A 24,918-nucleotide genomic window follows, 5' to 3' on the forward strand; every position below is an offset into this window, starting at 1 on the left:
CAATGGTGCAGCTATGAGTGCTGTAGACCCAGGCTCAATTCTGACCATGGGTGCGGTCCATGTGTAGTTTGCACATTCTCCCTGTGACCATGTGCGCTTTTCTGGGTGTCTGGTTTCTTCTCAAATCCCAGCCATGTGCATGTCTGCAGGGTAATTGTACACTGTAAACTGCCCCTATTGAACCTGGAGGAAGTTGATGAAAATGAGGAGAGAATAAAAAATGTGATTAGAATAAGTGATTAGTTTAAATGGTCAGCGTGACCCAATGGGCCAAGGAACCTGTTTTTGTGTATATTTCTCTTCATTTCCCCCTCTTTCGTTTCCTTTGAAATGCAGCCATAATATTTGGCTCAACCTTTCCAAGCAAATTCCACATTGTAAACATTCTGGGTAAATCATTGGATGATATGTTGGATGATTCCCAAAACATGAATGGATATTATTCTATGTTGTTCAACAGCATCATAGAAATTCAAGTGCTGGCACAGTAGGATAAAAAGTGGAAGTGTACCTATTGAGACTGATGGATTCTGATTGTGATTCTCTCTTTAATCCTGGATATAGATAGATGGAAACTTGGGCTGTGCTGTCGTGGGTCTCACGTGTACCTATGCGACCTTTCAAATTGTCTCGTAAGTCTATGCTCCAACTGGTGTGAGTTCCTTTCAATATTGAAGTGAGGGATGTATCCCCACATTATTGTTGCAGATGGTCACAATCATTTACCTTTGGGCTTGAGGGAAGAGAGAGAGAGAGGATTAATTTCACCTCCTGTTTAAATTCCATTTGGAATATTTTGGAGGACCAAGAAACCAAGAACCAAGAACCAAGACGTAGATTGTGTGACAGAGGGATTTGCTCCAGGTTATTAACGGGGTACTGATTTTGGATGATCATATTGAATGGCTGTGCTGGCTGGAAGGGCCAAATGGCCTACTCCTACATCTGTTTTCCACGTTTCTGTGTTTCTAATAGACCGTTTGGATGAGATATGGTAACGCGAGTCATGCCTTAGAAGAAATATCCTTGCTGGCTTCAAGAATAACAACAAAGTTTACATACATACCACACATTTATACCACACATACATACCACACATCCGGAGTGGCGGCGTTGCACTGGCAGCAGCGGCTCATCGGCAGTCCCGTTTTGTTTGTGTTTTTTGTGTTGTTTATTTTGTTTGGTTAGTCTAGTTTTTGGTTCTTAGTTTGTGTTTTGGGGGGGGGGGGGGTTGAAACGGGTTTTGCAGTCTCTCCCTGCGGGGGAATGCGACTTTTTTGTCATATTCCCCTTCTCTGCCTCCGCCTGCGCTGAGGCCTAAATGGAGCTGGCGACCTCGAGGCTCCGGAGGCAGAGCCCATCAGGACTCGCCCTGAGCTCGCTCCCGTGAGGGCGGCCCGGCTCAGGGCTGGAACAGTGCTCCGGTGAGAGGTGGTCGGGGCGGCTCGGCCCGAGGGAGAAGCGACGCCCAAGTCGGGGCGGCCCTGCCCGGGGAAGAAGCGACGCCCATGTCGGGGCAGCCCGGCCAGAGGGAGAAACGACGCCCAAGTCGGGGCAGCCCGGCCAGAAGGAGAAGCGACGCCCAAGTCGGGGCAGCCCGGCCAGAGGGAGAAACGACGCCCAAGTCGGGGCAGCCCGGCCAGAGGGAGAAGCGACGCCCAAGTCGGGGCGGCCCGGCCCGGGGAAGAAGCGACGCCCATGTCGGGGCGGCCCGGCCAGAGGGAGAAACGACGCCCATGTCGGGGCAGCCCGGCCAGAAGGAGAAGCGACGCCCAAGTCGGGGCAGCCCGGCCAGAGGGAGAAACGACGCCCAAGTCGGGGCAGCCCGGCCAGAGGGAGAAGCGACGCCCAAGTCGGGGCAGGCCCGGCCAGAGGGAGAAGCGACTGCCCAATGTCGGGGCAGCCCGGCCAGAGGGAGAAGCGACGCCCAAGTCGGGGCAGCCCGGCCCGAGGGAGAAGCGACGCCCAAGTCGGGGCGGCCCGGCCAGAGGGAGAAACGACGCCCAAGTCGGGGCAGCCCGGCCAGAGGGAGAAGCGACGCCCAAGTCGGGGCGGCCCGGCCCGGGGAAGAAGCGACGCCCATGTCGGGGCGGCCCGGCCCGGGGGAGAAGCGACGCCCATGTCGGGGCGGCCCAGCCCGAGGCTGAAGACGGTACGGTACTCACGTGAGGGTGGCTGGGACGGTGTTCTGGCGGTGGTGGCCTGAGTCCGGGGTTCGGCCGCGGGCCAGCGGCTGCGTCTGCAGGACTGGTGGGCGGCAGCTTCAACCACCCCGGCTCGTTTTTGAGCCGCGGACTGATTGTAACATCGCCCGGGGGGTATCGCCTCAGCGCAGAGGGAGAAGAGGAGGGAAGAGACTGCAGACCTAAGACTTTTGCCTCCATCACGGATGGATGTTAATATGTGTTTATTGTTGTTTTTATTGTATTATATGTATGACTGCTGCAATTTCGTTCAGACTTCGGTCTGAATGACAATAAAGGCTATCTATCTATCTTAATCCATTCATACATTCTAAAGGGCCTGTCCCACTTTCACGACCTAATTCACGACCTTAGCCGAGTTTGCCCTTGACTCATACTCGCAGGATGGTCCTCACTAGGTTGTAGGAGGCTGTAGGAGGTCGTAGGTAGGTCGTAGCAGGCCGTGATGCTAGTCGTAGCTACTCGTGGCATCAAGTAGGTCGGGGCGTTTTTCTAGCCTGATGAAAAATGTCCACAAGTAAAAAAGGTTGTGAATTAGGTCGTGAAAGTGGGACAGGCCCTTAAGGAGTCTCACAGGAGTGGTGCCAGGGGTGGTGGTAGAGACAAATGCAACAGTGGCATTCAAGAGGTTTTTGGATTGTCAGGGAATGAAATTATATGGATCACATGCAGGCAGAAGAGATTAGATTAACTTGGCATCATGTTCTGAACAGATACTGTGGGCTGAAGATCCGGTTCCTGTGCTGAGTGTTTGCAAACATATTTGGCACGAATTACATAATGAGATATGAGGCCAACTTGCAAAAAAACTCAGCCAATGTGGGAGATTTTAAGGAGTGTCTTCATTGAAGGGGAAAAGTAAAGGACAGAGAGATGTGGTGACACAATTGGGCCTTGCAGCCGAAGTAGGAATCTCAAGAGTTGAGAAGTGGAAGAGTTTGGAGCGAAACTAGGATAAAACAGGAAAAAAGGGATGAAAACTTAAATGCACAATAATATCACCTAAACCCACTTTCTTTATGTCAGGCTGGATAAATTTTTGGATATCCCCATGATATCCGCGGGAAGCTTTGGGTTATCTTGCGACAAAAAACCCAACTTGACCAGGATCCTCCCCACAGCTAGGAAAATCTCCAGCTTCTTCATATCGCTCTGGAATGACAAGGAAATTGTGAAGAAATATAAGTGGGAATCAACTTACATCTACAAAAAAAATGAAACCTCGGAATCCTGTTTCTGGTAGGTTTTCTTTCAATCCATTCCACCTCAGCCTAAGATCGGTAAACGTCCCGTCATGCACACTGCCCGGTCCATCATCGGCTCTGACCTCCCTACCATCGAGGGGATCTATCGCAGTCGCTGCCTCAAAAAGGCTGGCAGCATCATCAAGGACCCACACCATCCTGGCCACACACTCATCTCCCCGCTACCTTCAGGTAGAAGGTACAGGAGCCTGATATCTGCAACATCCAGGTTCAGGAATAGCTACTTCCCCACAGCCATCAGGCTATTAAACTCAACTCAAACAAAACTCTGAACAATACTAGCCCAATGCACTTTATCTGTTTATTTATTTATGTGTGTATAAATGGTATAAATGGTATAAATGGTTCAATGGTATATGGACACACTGATCTGTTCTGTATTTATGCCTACTATAAGCAAGAATTTCATTGTCCTATCTTGGACACATGACAATAAACTATCTTGAATCTTGAATCATGAATCTTGAATATTGTCTCCAAATTACTCTCATCCCTAGAACTGAGGGGCTGCAAATGTGATCCCCGAATGCAGCTAATCACCATAATAGATATTCCTAGAAAGGTTCCCTAGTTCACAAACTTTATCTCCAAACCAAAAATCTTCCGTATCTACATAGTGAAATGTGGCGCATTTAAAACCATTGCATGAATAATGTTATTTTGTGGAGTAGTAATAGCCACTCTCAAAGAGGAACTTCATAGCATTGGGGCATCTTGGCACGGTGATAAGTTGTGATGTGTATGGAAGTTCACTCTTTCTTTTAATGTGTATTTTCAATTGTTTAAAGGATTTGCTTTTGATTATTTTAGGTTCATTAATGCCTTGGAGGCTGGCTCAGCTGATTTCTCCTTGGGTTTAGAAGTGAAGGAAATCATCCGGGACTCAGTAAAATTTAAGGAGATAGTGAATGACTCAAAAAGAAAGAGTAATGGTGAGTCTTGCTTCAAGTGGCACCATTGAGCTAAAGACTTCCATATGTCGAAAGATTGAGGCAATGTCACAAGCAGAACTGTACAGATAACTCCGAGTGCTTTTTTGTTCTCATCAATAAATTTATCCTCATTGGAATCTAAAAGAGGCAATCCACAATTCTGAGACCGTGGCCCAGTTGTCTCTTGAAGCCTGCCCTGTCAATCCTCCTCAGTCTTGCATGTCTCAATGCCTTCTGAACTTCACTGAGTATAGACTGATGTTACTCAATCACAACCACTGTCCGCAAGGTCCAAAACATATTTGTCTCTCTCTCCTGTTCATAGAAACATAGAAACATAGAAAATAGGTGCAGGAGTAGGCCATTCGGCCCTTCGAGCCTGCACCGCCATTCAATATGATCATGGCTGATCATCCAACTCAGTATCCTGTACCTGCTTTCTCTCCATACCCCCTGATCCCTTTAGCCACAAGGGCCACATCTAACTCCCTCTTAAATATAGCCAATGAACTGGCCTCAACTACATTCTGTGGCAGAGAATTCCAGAGATTCACCGCTCTCTGTGTAAAAAATGTTTTTCTTATCTCAGTCCTAAAAGATTTCTCCTTTATCCTTAAACTGTGACCCCTTGTTCTGGACTTCCCCAACATCGGGAACAATCTTCCTGCATCTAGCCTGTCCAACCCCTTAAGAATTTTGTACGTGTCTATAAGATCCCCCTATTCACTCAGAGGATGATTGAAATCTGGAACATGCTGCTTGAGAAGATGGCTAGGAATATTTCACAACATTTCAGAAGCATCCGGAAAAACACTTGAATTGCCGGTGCATGGTCAACCATGAACCTTCCAAAAATCTTTCCCCTTTCTAAACTATCTCCGCCAACTCCAATTATAAAGCACTCGCAACGTTTTTAATGCAATTGTTCCTTGGTTAAAATGCAGCTTTCTTCTTTGCTTTTGGTTTCTCCGGGCTCTTATGCCCCTGTCCCATTAGGAAACCTGAACGGAAACCTCTGTAGACTTTGCGCCCCACCCAAGGTTTCCGTGCGGTTCCCGGAGGTTGCAGGTGGTTGCCGGAGGTTGCAGGTAGTGGAAGCAGGTAGGGAGACTGCCAAAAAACCTCCGGGAACCTCCGGGAAACCTTGGGTGGGGCGCAAAGTCTCCATAGGTTTCCGTTCAGGTTTCCTAAGTGGGACAGGGGCATAAGCTTGTTAAGTGTGTCTCTATTGTTTGGATAGATTTGGCAAGTGGATTAATTTAGATGGTTTATATAGGTAGTTGTGTTATTTGGGATTGACTGAAGCAATAAGACTTTACAACCTGTTGACTTTGTTGACCTCTGACCCAGTTGCTCAGTTGCCTCACCCAGCACCATGCATAATGTTTAACTAGTTTTTAGTGCTCTTCTCTTCAGATGTTTGTCTGGAGTTGAATGTTAGTCTTTGGATGTTAGTCTGGGAGTTGTTCTCATAGTGAGCCAGCAGTGACTGCTAAGCAACCATAATAATGGAGACAGAGTTAGAGTAATAAAAGACTGGGCTAGGGTGAAATCTAGCTTTATTGATAAGAGAATAAATTCCACTGCAATTCTCAGGGTAGGGTCTTATGATGGTTCTTCTGTCATTATTCCTTTGCCAGTGTCGTGGGCCTTCATTTATGTGTTCCAAGTCTTGTGTGGCATTGTTCCTGGAGATATCCTGGAGATGTATTCAAGAAAGAGTTAGATATAGCTCGTAGGGCTAATGGAATCAAGGGTTATGGGGAGAAAGCAGGAACGGGGTACTGATTTTGGATGATCAGCCATGATTATATTGAATGGCGGTGCTGGCTCGAAGGGCCGAATGGTTTTGCCGAAACAAGTTTGATCGAAATTTCGTTACCATGCAGTCATAACAGTAAAAAAGCAACAAAACACACAATTAAACACAATTTAACACAAACATCCAGCACAGTGACTCTCCTCCAGGCACCTCCTCACTGTGATGGAAGATTAAAAAAAGTCTTATCTCTACCTTGCTTCTTCTCTCGCGGTCAGGCAGTCAAACTGCTGCGTCGAGATGATCGAGGCTCCCGATATTGAAGCCCCCTCCGGGCGATGGAAGATCCCGCGGTCAATTTTAAGCCTCGCCAGGCGATGATTGGAGGGATATGGGCCAAAGGTGGGACAAGTGTAGATGGGACATGTTAGTTGGTGTGGGCAAGTTGGGCTGAAGGGCATGTGTCCACACTGTATGATTTTATGACTCTATGACTCCATGAGTAAAACATTTCAAGGTGTTTCATAGGACCATTGTCAAACAAGTCAAGTACAAGTACAACAGGAACAAAGACTCAGGCAACAACAAAACATAATCTTTACATAAATTAGACAGAAATCCTGTTAGATAATAAAAACGAAAAATAGACTGGAAAAAAATTACGACTTCAATGCAAAACATAATTAGAAAATGAAAACGAGTTCATGGTAGCGCAAGGGGTGGTTCTTAGTCTTCCATTCTTGAGGTAGGATTAAGCCCCTGTCCCACTTAGGAAACCTGAACGGAAACCTCTGGAGACTTTGAGCCCCGCCCAAGGTTTCCGTGCGGTTCCCGGAGGTTGCAGGTGGTTGCCGGAGGTTGCAGGTGGTTGCCGGAGGTTGCAGGTAGTGGAAGCAGGCAGGGAGACTGACAAAAACCTCCGGGAACCGCACGGAAACCTTGGGTGGGGCTCAAAGTCTCCAGAGGTTTCCCAAGTGGGACAGGGGCATAAGGGTTGTACAGATTAGTTCAAGAACCTGATGGTTGTTGGAAAATAACTGTTCCTGAAACTGGTGGTGTGCAACTTCAGGCTTCTGTACCTCCTGCTTGATGGTAGCAGCGAGAAGAGGAGAGGAAGCATTGACGTTGAGCAAGGAAGGACGTAGTAGGACTCTTAGAGGTAGATTTCAATGAATGTTAATGAAGGCGGAAAGCGAAGTAAAGAGCGAAGAAGATATTTCCAAAGCCTGTGACCTTGGCAGCTGAAAGCATAGCTACTAAAGGTGCCGCGCTTAAGCTTTGGGGGGAAAACTGGAAGAGTGCAAAGATCTGGTGGGGATAAGAGGAGTTGAGGAGGTTACAGAGAAACGGAAGTATAAAATCTTGTAGATATTTGTACACACGGATAACATTTTTAATATTGGCACATCGCCCATACAGGAAGCCACCAAAGATAACTCCCCACAGCCGTGACAGCTGACGTAGTTTATGGAAAACTGTAGATCTCTCGCAAATGTGTGTTTGAGGTAATCTGCCAGCAGGTTGTAAAGTATTCTCAGATATATGGGGAACTTACAACTTTGAGTTGATTGCGTTGGCAAGATAACATTTGTTTTTTATTGAATTAAATTGTGTCTCTACCTGTTATCACTTAGCAAACTTTGGCCTCTCAAAGATTTAGTCACCTGGTTATAAACACTGGATCTCTGTGCTCAATAATGCATTTCTGACTGAAGATCCTCTGGGTGAGGAGTTCCCCGTTCAGTGCCTGTCTCCTATCCCACCCTGACTGGCACTCGGCAAGTGTTTGTCCCTCTTTACACTAATTAATTGTCAAGCTCAGAGGTTGATTCCTTTTATTATGGCTTTTCTGCAGAGACCGCTCCCTCTGCAACTCCTTATTTCACTCTTTTTCACCCGGAGAGTTGTGACTTTGTGAAATTCCCTGCCGCAGTGGGCAGTGGAGGCCAAGTCACTGGATGGATTTAAGAGAGAGTTAGATAGAGCAATGAATGGCGGTGCTGGCTCGAAGGGCCAAATGGCCTCCTCCTGCACCTATTTTCTATGTTTCTATGTTTCTATTTTAAATTTCTCTGTCTCCACCGCATCCACTCCCAAGATAAGGCTCTCCATTCTAGGACATCCGAGATGGCCTCATTCTTTAGTAAGCGTCCCGCCCAAAACCAAGGAAGTTGCAGGAGGGGGCAGGAAAAGGCATGGGCCATACGTAGTTGATTATCTACAATTGCAGAATTCGATATTTATACCGTTAGGTTGTAATCGGTTGAACTACGGGACAGAGAGGGTACGCATGTGAGCGATCCGTCTACGACAGTAGAGGAGAAACCACGCTAAAGAATGAGGCCATCTCGGATGTCCTTGAATGGAGAGCCTTATCTTGGGAGTGGATGCGGTGGAGACAGAGAAATTGAGAATAGAAACATAGAAACATAGAAAATAGGTGCAGGAGGAGGCCATTTGTCCCTTCAAGACTGCACCGCCATTCATTGTGATCATGGCTGATCGTCCCCAATCAATAACCCGTGCCTGCCTTCTCCCCATATCCCTTGACTCCACTAGCCCCTAGAGCTCTATCTAACTCTCTCTTAAATCCATCCAGTGACTTGGCCTCCACTGCCCTCTGTGGCAGGGAATTCCACAAATTCACAACTCTCTGGGTGAAAAAGTTTTTTCTCACCTCAGCCTTAAATGGCTTCCCCTTTATTCTAAGACTGTGGCCCCTGGTTCTGGACTCGCCTAACATTGGGAACATTGAGAATAGAAGATGGCGTATTTGTAAGAGGCAGCGGTGTAGTCCAGATAACCCTGGGAGTCTGTGCACGGGTTACTCCAGCACTTTGTGTCTTTTTGTTTTAGCAGAATGATGCCTGGATTAGTGGGCATTAGCTACAGGGAAAGGTTGGACAGCCTTGGAGTGTTTTCTTTAGAACGCCGGAGGTTGCAGGGAGATCTGGTACAAGTATATAAAATTAGGAGAGGCATAGATAGGGTAGATAGTCAGAACCTTTTTTCCCAGGGTGGAAAAATCAAATACTAGGGTGCAGAGTTTTAAGGTGAGAGGGGAAACTTTACACAGAGGGTGGTGAGTGTGTGGAATGCCTTGTCTGTGGTGATAGTCGAGGCAGATAAGATAGTGGCATTTCAGAGACCTTTTGAATAGGCATAAGGATATGCAGGGAATGGAGGGATGTGGATCATGTGCAGGTAGATAAGAAATGGTCTTGGCATCATGTTCAGCACAGACATTGTGGGCCGAAGGGCCTGTTCTTGTGCTGTACTGTTCTATGTTTCATACATTCTAAAGTATTCTCGTAACTACACTTGCGCGCTCCCATTCAATAAGAAACATACCTGGCTAGTTATATTCACTGTTCAATGTTGTACTGATCAGTGGTCTTGACTTTAGTCTGTTCTGAGTTGTTTGATTTTGTCCGAAATTCCTCCTTCTTGGAGGAAAGGTTTACATTTCGGTTCAGGTTTTTTATTGTCACGTGTAGAAGGTGCAACTCGACCGAACAGGACTTCTTGGTTCAAGGTACAGCAGAGGAAGCGCAGCTAATAGAGACATGGCCTCACAGAGCAAGATGCAGGTTCAGTCATGATCTTGGAAGCCATCTGTGTGGAGTTTACGAGTTCTTCCTGTGACCGGAGTTCTTTCAGTAGCTCCGGTTTCCTCCATTCGTAGATTAATTGGCCACTGTAAATTGCCCATGGACTTGTAGCGTTGAAGAGCCTGTTTCCGTGCTTTATCTCTCTTGACTGAAGTGATGGAGCATGCACAACTATGGCTCGGTTCACCAAGCGAAGGTGAGAACATTGGGAGAAGGGAAGGCTGGTGGGAGCTGTCAGGGGTGCACGGACACAGCGGGAACAAAGAGGAGACTAGCAAGAAATTTGCAAATCAGTGTACGCTTACTGAATTGCCTATTTCCCCCTCACAGTGATCATTTTGTGTGGGACAATCGGTGATGTTGAGACATTAGTTGATGGTGTGACGCTGCATAAAGACATTGTCATCATTCTGCTGAACCTGTTCAAGTGAGTAGTCGCGTGTTTTGGATTTATTTTAAACAGTTATTCTCACTGACCATTAGATGTCAGTGCTGGATTGTTTTCTCGTCTTGGTCATTAAACCTGTGTGGGTTTTCTCTGAGATCTTCAGTTTCCTCCCACACTCCAAAGAGATGTACAGATAAGGGCCTGTTCCACGAGCATGCGACTCCATGCGGCAAGCGCGACCTAACGTGGTCGCTTGAGCCGTACGGCCTCGCGGGGCCGGTCCCACTTCGATCGTCGGAGCCGTATGGAGTTGTGCGGAGCTGGTCCCGACATCGTGCGGGGCTCCGAAAAACTGACCGTGTTCAAAAATTGCGCGCGGCAATGTCCTGCCGGCCCGCAGCCACATTGAGGCCGTAAGCACCGCCCCGATGGCGTACATCACGCGCGAACTTCCTGCGGACTTCGCTCGAACTTCACGTCACTCACCCGACCTCCGCGCGGCCCCCCGCTTCCGGTTTGGTCGCGCTCGCTGCATGCAGGCGCATGCTGGTTGGACCGGCATTGTATGGGGATCACTTGACCTCCGCGCGGCCCCCCCTTCTGGTTTGGTCGCGCCTGCCGCATGCAGGTCGCATGCTCGTGGAACAGGCCCTGTATGTAGGTTAATTGGCTCGGTAAATGTAAAAATTGTCCCTAGTGGGTATAGGATGTGCGGGGATCGCTGGTCGGCGCAGACCCGGTGGGCCGTAACGGCCTGTTTCTGCGCTGTATCTCGAAACTAAACTAAACTAGAAAGCAGATGGCATTTAGAACAAACTAATGCTTGGCAGTTAGGATGCTATCTCACGGTCCAGGGACGGGTTCAATCTTATTTCTGTTCTCTTTATTACAAATTGTGACTGTGACTCCACTCTTTGTTCGGATGCCCTTGATCCCAACTAGCACTTCCTTTGACAATAAGCTGAAAGAAGTGAATCGTCCAGTTTTCAAGTGAGATGTATAAATCCTTGCAGAACCAGGTTGCTGTTTCACCCTCCTTATGCCAAGTCACATCTCTGTAAGATAACATTGTTGGGTCAGTGACAAAGAGGATGAGTGGAAAGATGTTCTTAAAGCATGTCTCACTGTTCTTCTCTCTGGTAGCTACACCAACGGAACTTCAATGAGCTACATGAAACAAGTACTAGTGGTGACCCTGATGTCCACAGATCACAAGATGTCTACAAATAATAACCAGACTTTACAAAGGATGCATAACATTTCACCGGTAAGGGGTAAATCTTCCTGAGTAGAAGCAGTTTAAGATGGTGCAATCTTACTGCAGATTGTTAAGCCCTTAAGAGAATTCCCACTGATTCTTCTGTATGATTTGTGTTTACTTCTGACACTACAATTGATGTATCCCCCTTTTCTTCTTTTTCAATTTTCTGTCGCTTTTCCTCAAGACGATCTGACCCTCTCTACTTCCAGTGCTTTATTCAAATAACAATTATACATTTTGGAGACAGTGTTTGCCTCTAGTCTGTTCATAAATAAAATCATAACATTTCCAGCATGTTTGAGGCAATCAGCTTATTGTGCTTTTGCTTATGCTTGCCCCTCAGTTCCAATCCCGCTTCCAATCCTGGTTACTTATCTTCTCCCTTTAGACTATCTCAATTACCTATTCAAATACCTGTTAAGATAAAGTTGAAACCTTTTTCTACCAGCAAGTAGGTACATTCTCTCCACAAGGATTGCGTAGTTGCCACCGATTGCGTAGGATTGCGTAGTTGCCAGCTGAATATTAAGGATGGTGTCCAAGAAGGTTTCTTCCATGATGGTTCATTTGTTACCTACAGACCCATCTGGCAGCTATATGCCCTGAATTCAGTCTCCTCGCTCAGTGCTGGTACTACCAAGGTGATGTACGATAAAGAGTACATTCTGTGCCTTGCTACTTTCAATAGGGTGGCACAGCAGTAGACTGGATGCCTTACAATGCTTTTAGTGCCGGGTTCGATCCCGACTACGGGTGCTGTCTGTACGGAGTTTGTACGTTCTCCCCATGATCTGCGAGGGTTTTCTCCGAGATCTTTGGTTACCTCCCACACTCCAAAGACGTACAGGTTTGCAGGTTGATTGGCTTGGTGTAAATGTAAAATTGTCTCTAGTGTGTGTAGGGTAGCGTTAATGTGCGACGATCGATGGTGGTCGGAGCGGACTCGATGGGCCGAAGGGCCTGTTTTCGTGCTGTATCTCTAAAAAAAAGAATTTTTTGAATACTTCTTCTAACTGTTGTTCAACTTGGAGGAGCACTGATTCAACAGCTGAGGGAGGGCAATAATCAGGGGAGGTGTCCCATCCCAAGGTTGACCTGATGCCATAAGATTGGGGATTATAAAACTAAAATGTTTTATTATTAATGTTTAATGTTTTATGTGTCATTCTTAATTGTTACTGTGTGTCGTGTTGTTACTTGCGAGCGGAGCACCAAGGCAAATTCCTTGTTTGTGTACATACTTGGCCGATCAACTTATTCATTCATTCACGTGGGATTTGAGCGGAGCACCAATGCAAATTCCTTGTATGTGTACATACTTGGCCGATCAACTTATTCATTCAGTCGTGTGGGATTTGAGTAAAGCACATGTGATGTATAACATTCCCTGCTGCATGTTTATTTGATTGCTGTTAATCCTTAAACTATAATCAGTTTCACCAAGATCTTTTGTGGGCCACTGCATTAAAACTTGAATCTGTTTCAGGAAAACAACGACTACCTGAGCGGGTACTCGGAAGCTGTAAAACTCTTTGGGTCTGTTCTCAATGATTTTCTGACCAGGAATCAGACCCCCACCCGGGACAACTTCCGGCAAGGTTTTCGTAATACCTCTTTCACAGGTAATAGCGGACGTTTTTTTTACACTGAGCGTGATGGGAAGTGGTTGGAGACAGGACAGTGAATGACAAAAGGGAACAGAGAGAGACAAGTGGAGGAAGAAGGGAATAGAGGCAAGAATTAGGGACCAAAGGGAAGAGAGGCCATGAACCGTACTTATCGTAACACAGATGGGCATTTGATCCATTGGAACCATGTCGACTCCCAGAAGCACAATCCCTCTCCTGTGGCCCTGTATGTTTGTTATTCTCTCTATTCTGCCTTTGATCCTTTTTGCCACTTATTTATACTAAGGGAGCAATTTGAAGCAAAGATCCTATAGCGGAGCAAGATAGACCACTCCTGCTAAATGCAATGGGCTGACGTGTAGTACGCAACGAAGCGGAACGTGGGCCTTTTTTTCATCCATTTCCGTAACCGGACCTGACCCGACTCGCAGTGTAATCAACATTGCGGGGGAACAGTTTGTGTTAATAAATTATAATTCTGAAAATGAGGAGAAGATTTTTACCAAAGAACTTTGATTTTTACGAGGATGTTTCCGTAACCGGCTTCCGTCTCCGCACTAGTATCTTTGCTCCGCTATGGGATCTTTGGTGCGGAGACGGAAGCCGGTTACGGAAATGGGGCCGAAAATTACCCATGAATCTGCCCATGACCGTACTACGTCTTTTTCGTCGAGTGGATCTATCTTGCTCGCTGTAGGATCTTTGATTTGCAGTAGCCAATCAACACATCTGCAGATCCCTGGGAGGTGGGAGGGAGTTGGAGATCTGACATGCAAAAAAATGGAAACAGCGCCAGACAAAGGAGTTTTAAAATACATGTGGGCAGATACATGGATAAGAAAGATTTAGAGGGACATACTGCAGGCAAACACAGGCAAATTGGATTAGTGTAGATCAGTTGGGTTAAAAGGCCTTTTCCATGTGGTATCATTCTACAAATCTCTATGAAGTCAGGATTGAACTGGAGCCCTTGGGTTTGTGAGGTAGCAATGCTAATTGCTAATTGCTGTGTTACCATGGACAAAGAGATGGGAGACAGGGGGATGGAGAGAAAGAGTGGGAATGGAAGGTGAGAAAGCAAGGAAATAGAGAGAAGGAGGGAAAAGAGAGCAAGGAATGCAGGGACCTGGAAGAAAGAGGAAAATGGAGGTCTTTGGGGATCAGAGGACAATAGAAAGGCCATCTCATATTTTGCTTGGGCTGCTTGCAGCCCAGTGGTCCGCATATTGATTTCTCTCACTTCAGGTAGCCCCGGCATTCCCTCTCTCTCTATCCCTCCCCCACCCAAGTCGGCCCAGCTTCTTATTTTCACCCAACAAACAGCCTGTTTCCCTTATCATCGTTACTTTTTTTGCATATCTTTCATTCATTGTTCTTTATCTCCCCACATCGCCATCTTTATCCCTCGTTCCCCTTACCCCTAACCAGTCTGAAGAAGGGTCTCGACCCAAAACGTCACCCACTCCTTCTCTCCAGAGATGCTGCCTGCCCCGCTGAGTTACTCCAGCATTTTGTGTCTATCATCGGTTTAAACCAGCATTTGCAGTTCCTTCGTACACAAATAGTTTTGGGGAATGGTGTGGATGAAAGGTATAAGGACATGAGAAGACAGAAAAGTAGTATGAGAATAAATGTACAGAAAGTAGATGAATGAGATTGAAAGAGACAAAAACGGTAGATAGAGTATAAATGTAATAATAATAAATGTATAAATGTATTATGTCAACTATTGGCTTGTTTGCAGGACTTGATGACAACCAAGTTTACCTGGATGAATTTGGAGACCGAGACTTTAACCTGACTGTTCTGTACGTTTCAATCAAGACCACAACAGTAGGTTCTATACCTCAAATTAATTTTTCATCACAGGGATGAGGAGCACACACACACGCGCGGGGGCGGCATGGTAGCGCAGCTGTAGAGTTGCTGCCTTACAGCGCCGGGCATAGGTTCGATCCCGACTACAGGTGCTTGTCTGTACGGAGTTTGTACGTTCTCCCCGTGACTGCGTGGGTTTTCTCCGAGATCTTCGGTTTCCTCTCACACGCCAAAGACGTGCAGGTTTGTAAGATAATTGGATTGGCGTAAATGCAAATTGTCCACGGTATTTGTGCAGTGTTAATGTGCAGGGATCTCTGCAGACTTGGTGGGCTGAAGGGCCTGTTTCCATGCTGTATCTCTAAACTAAACACACATACACACACACACACACACACACACACACACACACACACACACACACACACACACACACACACACACACACACACACACACACACACACACACACACGCACACACGCACACACACACACACACACACGCACACACACACACACACACACACACACACACACGCACACACGCACACACACACACACACACACGCACACACACACCTGATCCACAGCAATGCCTCGCACACACTTATTTGGCACATGGCTCCACCCGAACGACACTAACATTTAACTGTTCAAAAAGGAACTGCAGATGCTGGAATATCGAAGGTACACAAAATTGCTGGGGAAACTCAGCGGGTAAAACTCAGCGGGTGCAGCAGCATCTATGGAGCGAAGGAAATAGGCGACGTTTCGGGCCGAAACCCTTCGGTTTCGGCCCGAAACGTCGCCTATTTCCTTCGCTCCATAGATGCTGCTGCACCCGCTGAGTTTCCCCAGCAATTTTGTGTACACTCACATTTAACTCCTTTCCACGCACCATCCACATGTGGGTTCACCACACTCTCTGCACCTATGGGCAACAGGCTCCCACAAACTGTGCCAAAGCAGACCGGTGAAGAGCTGTAATGATGAATCTGCTGCCCTAGTCTGCCCTGGCATCAGCACGTAAATTCTTATGCCAACCTTCAGTATAATCTTGTCTTGATGAGGATAAGGTCCAGCTTGGTCCAGTGGGGCAGAACAAGGAGAGCAGATGGACAAAGGAGAAGACTCATATCTGACGTTGTCAAATCAGCACTTTTGTAGCTGGGCTGCCTGTGATCATTTGGTTTGCTTGTAATCCCTAATTTCTCCAGCTCTAGCAAAAAAGGGACCTTACATAGAAATATTCACAGGCTTGGTTCACAGGCTTACATCCGGGCATGTTGTACCTCTTCTGGACTTAGTATTGAATCCCCCAACTTCTGTTAACGTGATAGCTCTATCCATATCAAGACTGGCCATTATTTTTGTAAGTCATCCATCTGCTCAGCATTAAATTTCTATCATCCATTTAGAAACATAGAAATTAGGTGCAGGAGTAGGCCATTCGGCCCTTCGAGCCTGCACCGCCATTCAATATGATCATGGCTGATCATCCAACTCAGTATCCCGTACCTGCCTTCTCTCCATACCCTCTGATCCCCTTAGCCACAAGGGCCACATCTAACTCCCTCTTAAATATAGCCAATGAACTGGCCTCGACTACCCTCTGTGGCAGAGAGTACCAGAGATTCACCACTCTCTGTGTGAAAAAAGTTCTTCTCATCTCGGTTTTAAAGGATTTCCCCCTTATCCTTAAGCTGTGACCCCTTGTCCTGGACTTCCCCAACATCGGGAGCAATCTTCCTGCATCTAGCCTGTCCAACCCCTTAAGAATTTTGTAAGTTTCTATAAGATCCCCTCTCAATCTCCTAAATTCTAGAGAGTATAAACCAAGTCTATCCAGTCTTTCGTCATAAGACAGTCCTGACATCCCAGGAATCAGTCTGGTGAACCTTCTCTGCACTCCCTCTATGGCAATAATGTCCTTCCTCAGATTTGGAGACCAAAACTGTACGCAATACTCCAGGTGTGGTCTCACCAAGACCCTGTACAACTGCAGTAGAACCTCCCTGCTCCTATACTCAAATCCTTTTGCTATGAAAGCTAACATACCATTCGCTTTCTTCACTGCCTGCTGCACCTGCATGCCCACTTTCAATGACTGGTGTACCATGACACCCAGGTCTCGCTGCATCTCCCCTTTTCCTGGTCGGCCACCATTTAGATAATAGTCTGCTTTCCGGTTTTTGCCACCAAAATGGATAACCTCACATTTATCCACATTATACTGCATCTGCCAAACATTTGCCCACTCACCCAGCCTATCCAAGTCACCTTGCAGTCTCCTAGCATCCTCCTCACAGCTAACACTGCCCCCCAGCTTAGTCATCCGCAAACTTGGAGATATTGCCTTCAATTCCCTCATCCAGATCATTAATATCATTTGCCCATTTCACCCGCTGCCTGTCTCTTTCTTCCTCACTTTTTAAAAAGATTTTCCCTTCTATTTTCAGTACGAGACGTGGTTCATCTTTGACACCCAGAATAACCGAACAAATGTCACTGAAGTGGCTCCTGATTTTGCCTGGGTGGATGGACTGCCTAGCAGTGAGCCGATATCCCCTTCAAGTAGGTCTTACCTCCAACCAGAGAATGCACTAAACCAGACTGGGCAATGTCACCATGCTGCGCAGATTGACTGAAATTTGGTTTCACTTTAATTCCCTTTGCAGATAATCCCATGTTGATGCACGTAGTGATCGGTCTGACAATCACCGTTGTGGTGGTGACACTGATCGCAATGGTTGTACTGCGGTGAGTAACAGCATTTCTACTTCAACGAAAGCTTTTCACGGTACAATAAACAATAAACTTTTTATTTTATTTTTTATTTCAAAATAGAATTTATTCAAATAATAAATATATACAATACGTGAACCGTGCGAAAAAAATTCATCCGACATTTTCGGAGGCTATACAAATTGTTCAATACATTTCTCAAATCTGTCCCCCACCCGTGCCACTCATGTGGCCCCCTGGCGTGGGATACCTTCCCTTATTTTGAGAGGCGTCTCCACCATATCGTGCCCCCCCATGTCCAGCAGGGGAAGGACCCTAGACTGTGGTCCTCCCCCACCGAGCCTTGGCGTTGGCTGCACCGAGCTTCAGTGAGTCCCTCTGCACGTACTTCAGCAGTCTGCAGCGGGCCAATCGGCAGCATTCCCCGACGGACATCTCGCTCCACTGGGTGGTGAACAACACTCAGGCAGACCAAAGAGCGTCTTTCACCGAGTTGATGACCTTCCAGCAGCACTCGATGTCAGTCTCTGAATGTGTCCCTGGGAACAGTCCGTAAATCACAGAGTCCTCTTATCCCACAATAAACAATAAAGTAAACTGAACTGTGTGCAGAGGACAATGTGAACCACTGAAGGGTATTGTGGATGGAATGGGGCATAACACCCCTCGTGTGATAAAGACTGCACTCGGATGGAATGGTGGCACAGTTAGGAGAGCTACTGCCTCAGCGCCAGAGACCCAGATTCATTCCTGACCTCCGGTACTGTCCGTGTGGAGTCTTCACATCCACCCTAATACCACAGGGTTTCCCCAGGGTGTTCTGTTTTATTCACATCCCAAAGATGCATGGGTTGGTAGGTTGATTGGCCACTTGCTATAGCTATGGGGAGAAATTAAAATGGGAATAATGTAGGATTAGCATCAATGTGTGGTTGGTGGGCAGCATGGACTCAATGGACTTTACAGACTTGTTTCTGTGCTATATCTTTCTATGACTGTATAACTGACTATATAACACAATGATATCTTGTTGTTCTTGACAACTTACCTCATACTAAGATTCAGCTGAGATTGTTCTCTGACCTCCTCTGAGCATTTCCTCCAGGTCCTTTGGCCTGAGAATTATTTGGTTGCTGCTCCACATTCACCATCAAATTTACCAAAACGCTTTGCCAACAGGAAGTACAGAATGGAACGGAAAATCCGTCTGAAGAAATGGTCGCACATTTCGAGCGATCGGATCGTTCCGTTGGAAGTAGCCGAACACAGCTACATAAACCTGAAGGTAATTTTACACATGTGTTCACGGACAGAACACTGACCCTGCTAGAATACACAAGATGCACAGTCTCTGATCTGTGCTGGGACATCTGGTCAACTATAAGTGACAATAGATAGATAGATAGATAGATAGATAGATCCTTTAATAATCCTTTACAGGAAATTACAGTGCCACAACAGCTTCAAGACAGACATAACACCACACATTTCCTCAGATAGCTTCCATACTTAATAAGTTAAAATACAATGAATGAATACTAAAAAAGTGCAAAGTTATTTTTGTGCATTGTAAAACCTTATAGCAGCTGGTATACAAGACTTCCTATATCTCTCAGTTTTGCACATTGGGGCAATCAGTCTCTGACTGAAGATGCTGCTCTTGATCACCTTCAGGGCGTGGAGTGGGTGAGTGGGGTTGGTCATTATTGAACCCAGTTTGTTCAGAGTTCTGGCCTCTGCCACCTGCTGGACCGTTAGTTGCTCAGCCCCGACCACTGAGCCGGCCTTCCTGATCAGCTTGTCCAGTCTGTTTTTGTCCGCTATGCGGGCGCCTTCTCCCCAACAGGCCACAGCAAAAAACAGAGCACTGGCCACCACTGAATGGTAGACACTGCACAGCAGGGGTGGCAGATGTTGAATGACCTTAGCCGTCTTAAGAAATACAGTCGACTTTGTCCCTTCCTGTACACCGCCTCCATATGACTCTTCCAGTCCAGCTCACTGTCAAGCTGCACACCAAGGTACTTGTGGTTGGCGACCACCTCCACCTCAGTGCCCCTGATGGTGATTGGTGTTGGTTGAGTCCTCCTCCTCCCCCTCCTGAAATCCACAACTATCTCCTTTGTTTTTGTGGTGTTGAGATGGAGGTTATTGTGTGCACTCCACTCCACATTTATAGTCAACTATAAATGATATCTGGAAGAAATGCGACTCCTTCCAGCAGGTAAAGCAGACCAATTCTTATTGATTTGGTCTCCTTTTATCGATTTCTTACAAACATATGGTGCATAATATTTTAGAATCAGGTGGCAAGTGGCCTGGAACATAAAATAGGTATCTAGCTTTCAATCTCCTTTTTCCTTTTCTTCTTTTATTTTATTTTTATTTTATTTTTTTTCATCTCTTTCTCCTTCTACTTCTTCTTTCTTCCCTCTTTTGGACTATATATTTTTCTATCTCACGCACCACTTATGTCAATCTCTTCTTTTCTACTCTTTTCTTCCTTATTCCTGTTTTGCGATTAAATTAAAAAAGAAGTTGTATATGAAATGTAACGTGTCAAAAAGTATTAGGTACTGAGGTACCACAGTATTGTATTGTACTTCAAACAACAACAAAAAACAAGAGAAAAAAAACTATAAATGACCTAGGAAGTGACCTGGAAACATCAACTATAAATGACCTAGAAAGTGGGGAGCAATGAAATGGAATCAGGAATCCTCTTCCTCACTTGATGTCCCATTGTGAGGTCCCAATGGGTACCAAGAGGATAAAGAATGTATCCTCAACAACAGTCATTTTTTCAATAGACAATAGACAATAGGTTCAGGAGCAGGCCATTCGGCCCTTCGAGCCAGCACCGCCATTCAATGTGATCATGGCTGATCATTCCCAATCAGTACCCCGTTCCTGCCTTCTCCAAATATCCCCTTCCTCTGCTATTTTTAAGAGCCCTATCTAGCTCTCTCGTGAAAGCATCCAGAGAACCTGCCTCCACCGCCCTCTGAGGCAGAGAATTCCACAGACTCACCACTCTCTGTGAGAAAAAGTGAGAAGTGAGTTTTGTTGCACTTTCCTTGCCATGTGAGTGCAACAAAAGTCTTTTATACCGTCAAGCTTGTACCTTGCACCTTGTACCTTTCGAAGGGTCCACTAGGGACAATAAGTTAGTGACGGTGGATGGTTTCCAAAGTTTATTCCAATAAGAATAATAAAATTCTACGAATGATAAAAATGGATAAAAACGTCATAAATCTTCCCCAATCTGTTGCGTCAACTTGAATGCTCAAGTAATTTCCTGAGGTTGTCATTTGTGATGATTCTGTTGAAGATCAGATGGCACAATGGGCTAAGTGTTCGGCTGGCAACCGGAAGGTAGCTGGTTCGAATCCCGCTTGGAGTGCATACTGTCGTTGTGTCCTTGGGCAAGACACTTCACCCACCTTTGCCTGTGTGTGTGGATGTAATTATGTGAAGCACTTTGGGGTCAATGCAAGTTGACTAAAAATGTGCTATATAAATAAAGAAATTTAATTTAATTTAAAAGATATCCGTTGTGGCCTTTTTGAACAGAGTCAGTCTCAGAGGCAGTCACGGTGGCGCAGCGGTAGAGTTGCTGCCTCACAGCAAAATGCAACGCCGGAGACCCGGGTTCGATCCCGACTACGGGTGCTGTCTGTATGGAGTTTGTACGTTCTCCCCGTGACCTGCGTGGGGTTTTCTCCGAGATCTTCCGTTTCCTCCCACATTTCAAAGACGTACAGGTTTGTAGATTAATTGGCTTGATAAATGTAAAAATTGTCCAGTATTAAATTGTCCAACTTCCAGTATAGTCCCTGGTGGACCCTTCGGAAGGTACAAGGTACAAGGTCTGTTGCTGAAGCTTGCTGGTATAAAAGTCTTTATACATCAAGATTGTAATCGTATCCATTTTATCACCCCTCTGTACCACAATTTACAGTGGCAAATTAACCAACCACCAGGCATGTGTTTGACAATAGACAATAGACAATAGATGCAGTAGAGGCCATTCGGCCCTTCGAGCCGGCACCGCCATTCAATGTGATCATGGCTGATCATCCCCAATCAGTACCCCGTTCCTGCCTTCTCCCCATATCCCCTGACTCCACTATTTTTAAGAGCCCTATCTAGCTCTCTCTTGAAAGCATCCAGAGAACCTGCCTCCACCGCCCTCTGAGGCAGAGAATTCCACAAACTCACCACTCTCTGTGAGAAAAAGTGTTTCCTCGTCTCCGTTCTAAATGGCTTACTCCTTATTCTTAAACTGTGGTCCCCTGGTTCTGGACTCCCCCAACATCGGGAACATGTTTCCTGCCTCTAGCGGGTCCAAGCCCTTAACAATCTTGTATGTTTTGATGAGATACCCTCTCATCCTTCTAAACTCAAGTTTGGGTGTTGGGACGTAAGAGGAAACTGGAACCCTGGAGGAATGTCAGGATTGTATCCGTCGGTGGAGTTGTGAGGCAGCAGCTCTACGAGCTGCACCACCGTGCTGCCCACCAAGGCTTCAAGCAATTTAAGGTTGAGAAGAGCATCAGCACAGCAAAGTCTCACAAACAACAATGATATTGATGACCAGTTTGTGGGTAAGGTATGAAGCAACAACTTCAGTTCTGTTCCCTGGCCATGGGATTGTTGATGCGGAGATGAAAGCACCAAGATAATGTCTTTTTTAATTATTTTTTAAAAAAAAATTTTTTTTTTATTAGAAGCAAGTGTACAAAAATATAACCAGCGGCATATGACATAATACAGTTATTGTACAGCTTCAATTCTGATTTTAGCTATAGTCCAGAGAAAAGGAGAAAGAAAAAGCAAGAGAGAGGAAAAGTGGTATGTGCAAGGATAGAACCCCTACTACCAAAGTGGTGTAGACAAAGAGTATGTCTTAGAATAATGTAGCCAAGATAATGTCTTAGAATAATACAGCAACCAGCCAAACTTGCCGATGCTGACCAGGATGCCCCATCTACACCAGTCTTACCTGCCTGCATTTGGCTCGTATCCCTTGAAACCTATCCTATCCATTTGAGTTAATGCTTTTGAGTGAATATATCTTTTGAAAGGTAGAACCTCCAACTCTGCCTCAAGATGCTTTGGATTTCCTCAGTGTGGGATAATCTAACTGTTGTCACGTCTAAGTTCCATAATGAACAATAATAGACACACAGTGCTGGAGTAATTCAGTGGGTCAAGCAGCATCTCTGGAGAACATGGAAACCGAAGAAGAGTCCGAAGCCAAAACGGAACCTATCCATGTTCTAGAGAGATGCTGCCTGACCAGTTGAGTTACTTAGTGTCTTTATTTTTTTAAACCAGCATCTGTAGTTTCTTGTATGCACAATGAACAATCTATTTTGTCTTTTTTTCTCCAGATTGAAGAAGATAAGAGAAAAGATAACTTTGTGCCGATATTGAGAGCAAAATATGACAAAAAGGTATTAAATCTTGTTTTTAACATTGTCATTCTGTGCTCAAATTCCTCGATGACTACACCCCTCCTTAACTCTGGTCTTAATACATCTCTGGGATTTATCTATCTAAACCTCTCTTCTCCTTTTTGTCTGATGATCAGCTACCTCTTTGACAACGTTTTTGATCATCAGTCTCAATATTTTCTTCAATCTGAAGAAGGGTTCTGACCCGAAATGTCACCTATGTGTATTCACTGGAGTTTAGAAGGATGAGGGGCTATCTTATAGATACATATAAAATTATAAAAGGACTGGACAAGCTAGATGCAGGAAAAATGTTCCCAATGTTGGGCAAGTCCAGAACCAGGGGTCACAGTCTTAGAATAAAGGGGAGGTCATTTAAGACTGAGGTGAGAAAAAACTTTTTCACCCAGAGAGTTGTGAATTTATGGAATTCCCTGCCACAGAGGGCAGTGAAGGCCAAGTCACTGGATGGATTTAAGAGAGAGTTAGATAGAGCTCTAGGGGCTAGTGGAGTCAAGGGATATGGGGAGAAGGCAGGCACGGGTTATTGATAGGGGACGATCAGCCATGATCACAATGAATGGCTCGAAGGGCCGAATGGCCTCCTCCTGCACCTATTTTCTATGTTTCTATGTTTCTCCAGAGATGCTGCCTGTCCCCCGCTGAGTTACTTCAGCAATTTGTGTCTATCCTCACGTTAAACAAACAGATTGGGAGATGATGTGTGCTACTTTTCAATCTGTCAAGAAGTTGGTTTAGCACCCGTAAACCAGCATCTGTAGTGTTTTGTCTCTACGGGCAATAAGACTGGTCAGTAGTCTGAAAGTGAGCTTTCAAAAGCAAAGCGGAAATCCGGCACAATTTTGTCAGAACCTTTTTTGTCACAGTAGGTTGCCGAAAGCGTTCAACATGTTGAATATTCAGTGGTAACCAGAGAAAGGTTCAACTCTTTGGGCGTCTACTCACGACCATACAGGCGTCGCGTGTCGACATGGTCGTGAGTAGCCGCCCAAAGAGTCGTACCTTTTTCTGGTCGCCGCTGGATATTCAACATGTTGGAAATTTTCGGCAACCTGCTTGCAACTATGACGGGTGCCGGAAAGTCGCCGAGTAAATCATGTAAGTGGGAACAGGCCCTTTAGTTGTAAAATAAAATCTAACTCACAGGCCTGAACTTCAAGTTGATCTGCGATCTTTGATGAAATATTTTTTTCTTTCCTCCTCTTATCCAGATTGTTATTTTGAAGGAACTGAAGCACAAAGATGGCAACTTTACTGTGAAGCAAAAAATTGAACTTAACAAGGTGAGTCTGGTTAACTCAGTACCATCTCCGAATACTCTGGAAGGCATGTGTAACAAATAAATTAAATGAGGAAAGAAGGATCCTGACCCGAAACATCACCCGTTCCTTCTATCCAGAGATGCTGATAGTCCCACTGACTTTAGTTTAGTTTAGTTTAGTTTCGAGATACAGCGTGGAATCAGGTCCTTCAGCCCACCGAGCTCAATTACACCCTGATATTACTTCTTCTTCTTTTGTGTGGCGTGCACAGCCTAAAGTTGTTGGACAACTTGTTCTATTTGATCTTCCGTTTGTGCACGTCGAGTTGATTGCATTAGTTGAAACAGGATGGACCACATGAAGATTGCAATCTTCCACCCCCCTGATATTACTAATATTACTAATATTACTAATCAGCTGGTTACAAAATCCTAAGTGAAAGTTCTTTATTTCAGTTGCTCCAAATCGATTACTATAATTTAATCAAGTTCTATGGGACGGTGAAGATTGACTATGGAGATATTCAAGGTGATTGAGTACTGTGAGCGAGGATCACTGAGGGTA

The 24,918-nt window shown here is 45.6% G+C and overlaps 1 protein-coding gene across 1 annotated transcript in view; it reads left to right on the forward strand.

Moving 5' to 3' along the window:
* Positions 1-24,918, forward strand: part of gucy2c (guanylate cyclase 2C) — a 58,516-nt gene that overhangs the window by 10,415 nt on the left and 23,183 nt on the right. Inside the window, 14 exon segments of the mRNA XM_033013327.1 lie at positions 565-632; positions 3,231-3,443; positions 4,280-4,401; positions 10,102-10,198; positions 11,303-11,426; positions 12,907-13,042; positions 14,793-14,881; positions 17,327-17,441; positions 17,546-17,627; positions 18,792-18,897; positions 23,009-23,071; positions 24,304-24,375; positions 24,810-24,869; positions 24,871-24,915. Of these exon segments, the coding sequence (XP_032869218.1) occupies positions 565-632; positions 3,231-3,443; positions 4,280-4,401; positions 10,102-10,198; positions 11,303-11,426; positions 12,907-13,042; positions 14,793-14,881; positions 17,327-17,441; positions 17,546-17,627; positions 18,792-18,897; positions 23,009-23,071; positions 24,304-24,375; positions 24,810-24,869; positions 24,871-24,915 (1,392 nt within the window).

The sequence above is a fragment of the Amblyraja radiata genome, chromosome 38, assembly GCF_010909765.2.
Source record: "Amblyraja radiata isolate CabotCenter1 chromosome 38, sAmbRad1.1.pri, whole genome shotgun sequence".
Taxonomy (NCBI): Eukaryota; Metazoa; Chordata; class Chondrichthyes; order Rajiformes; family Rajidae; genus Amblyraja; species Amblyraja radiata.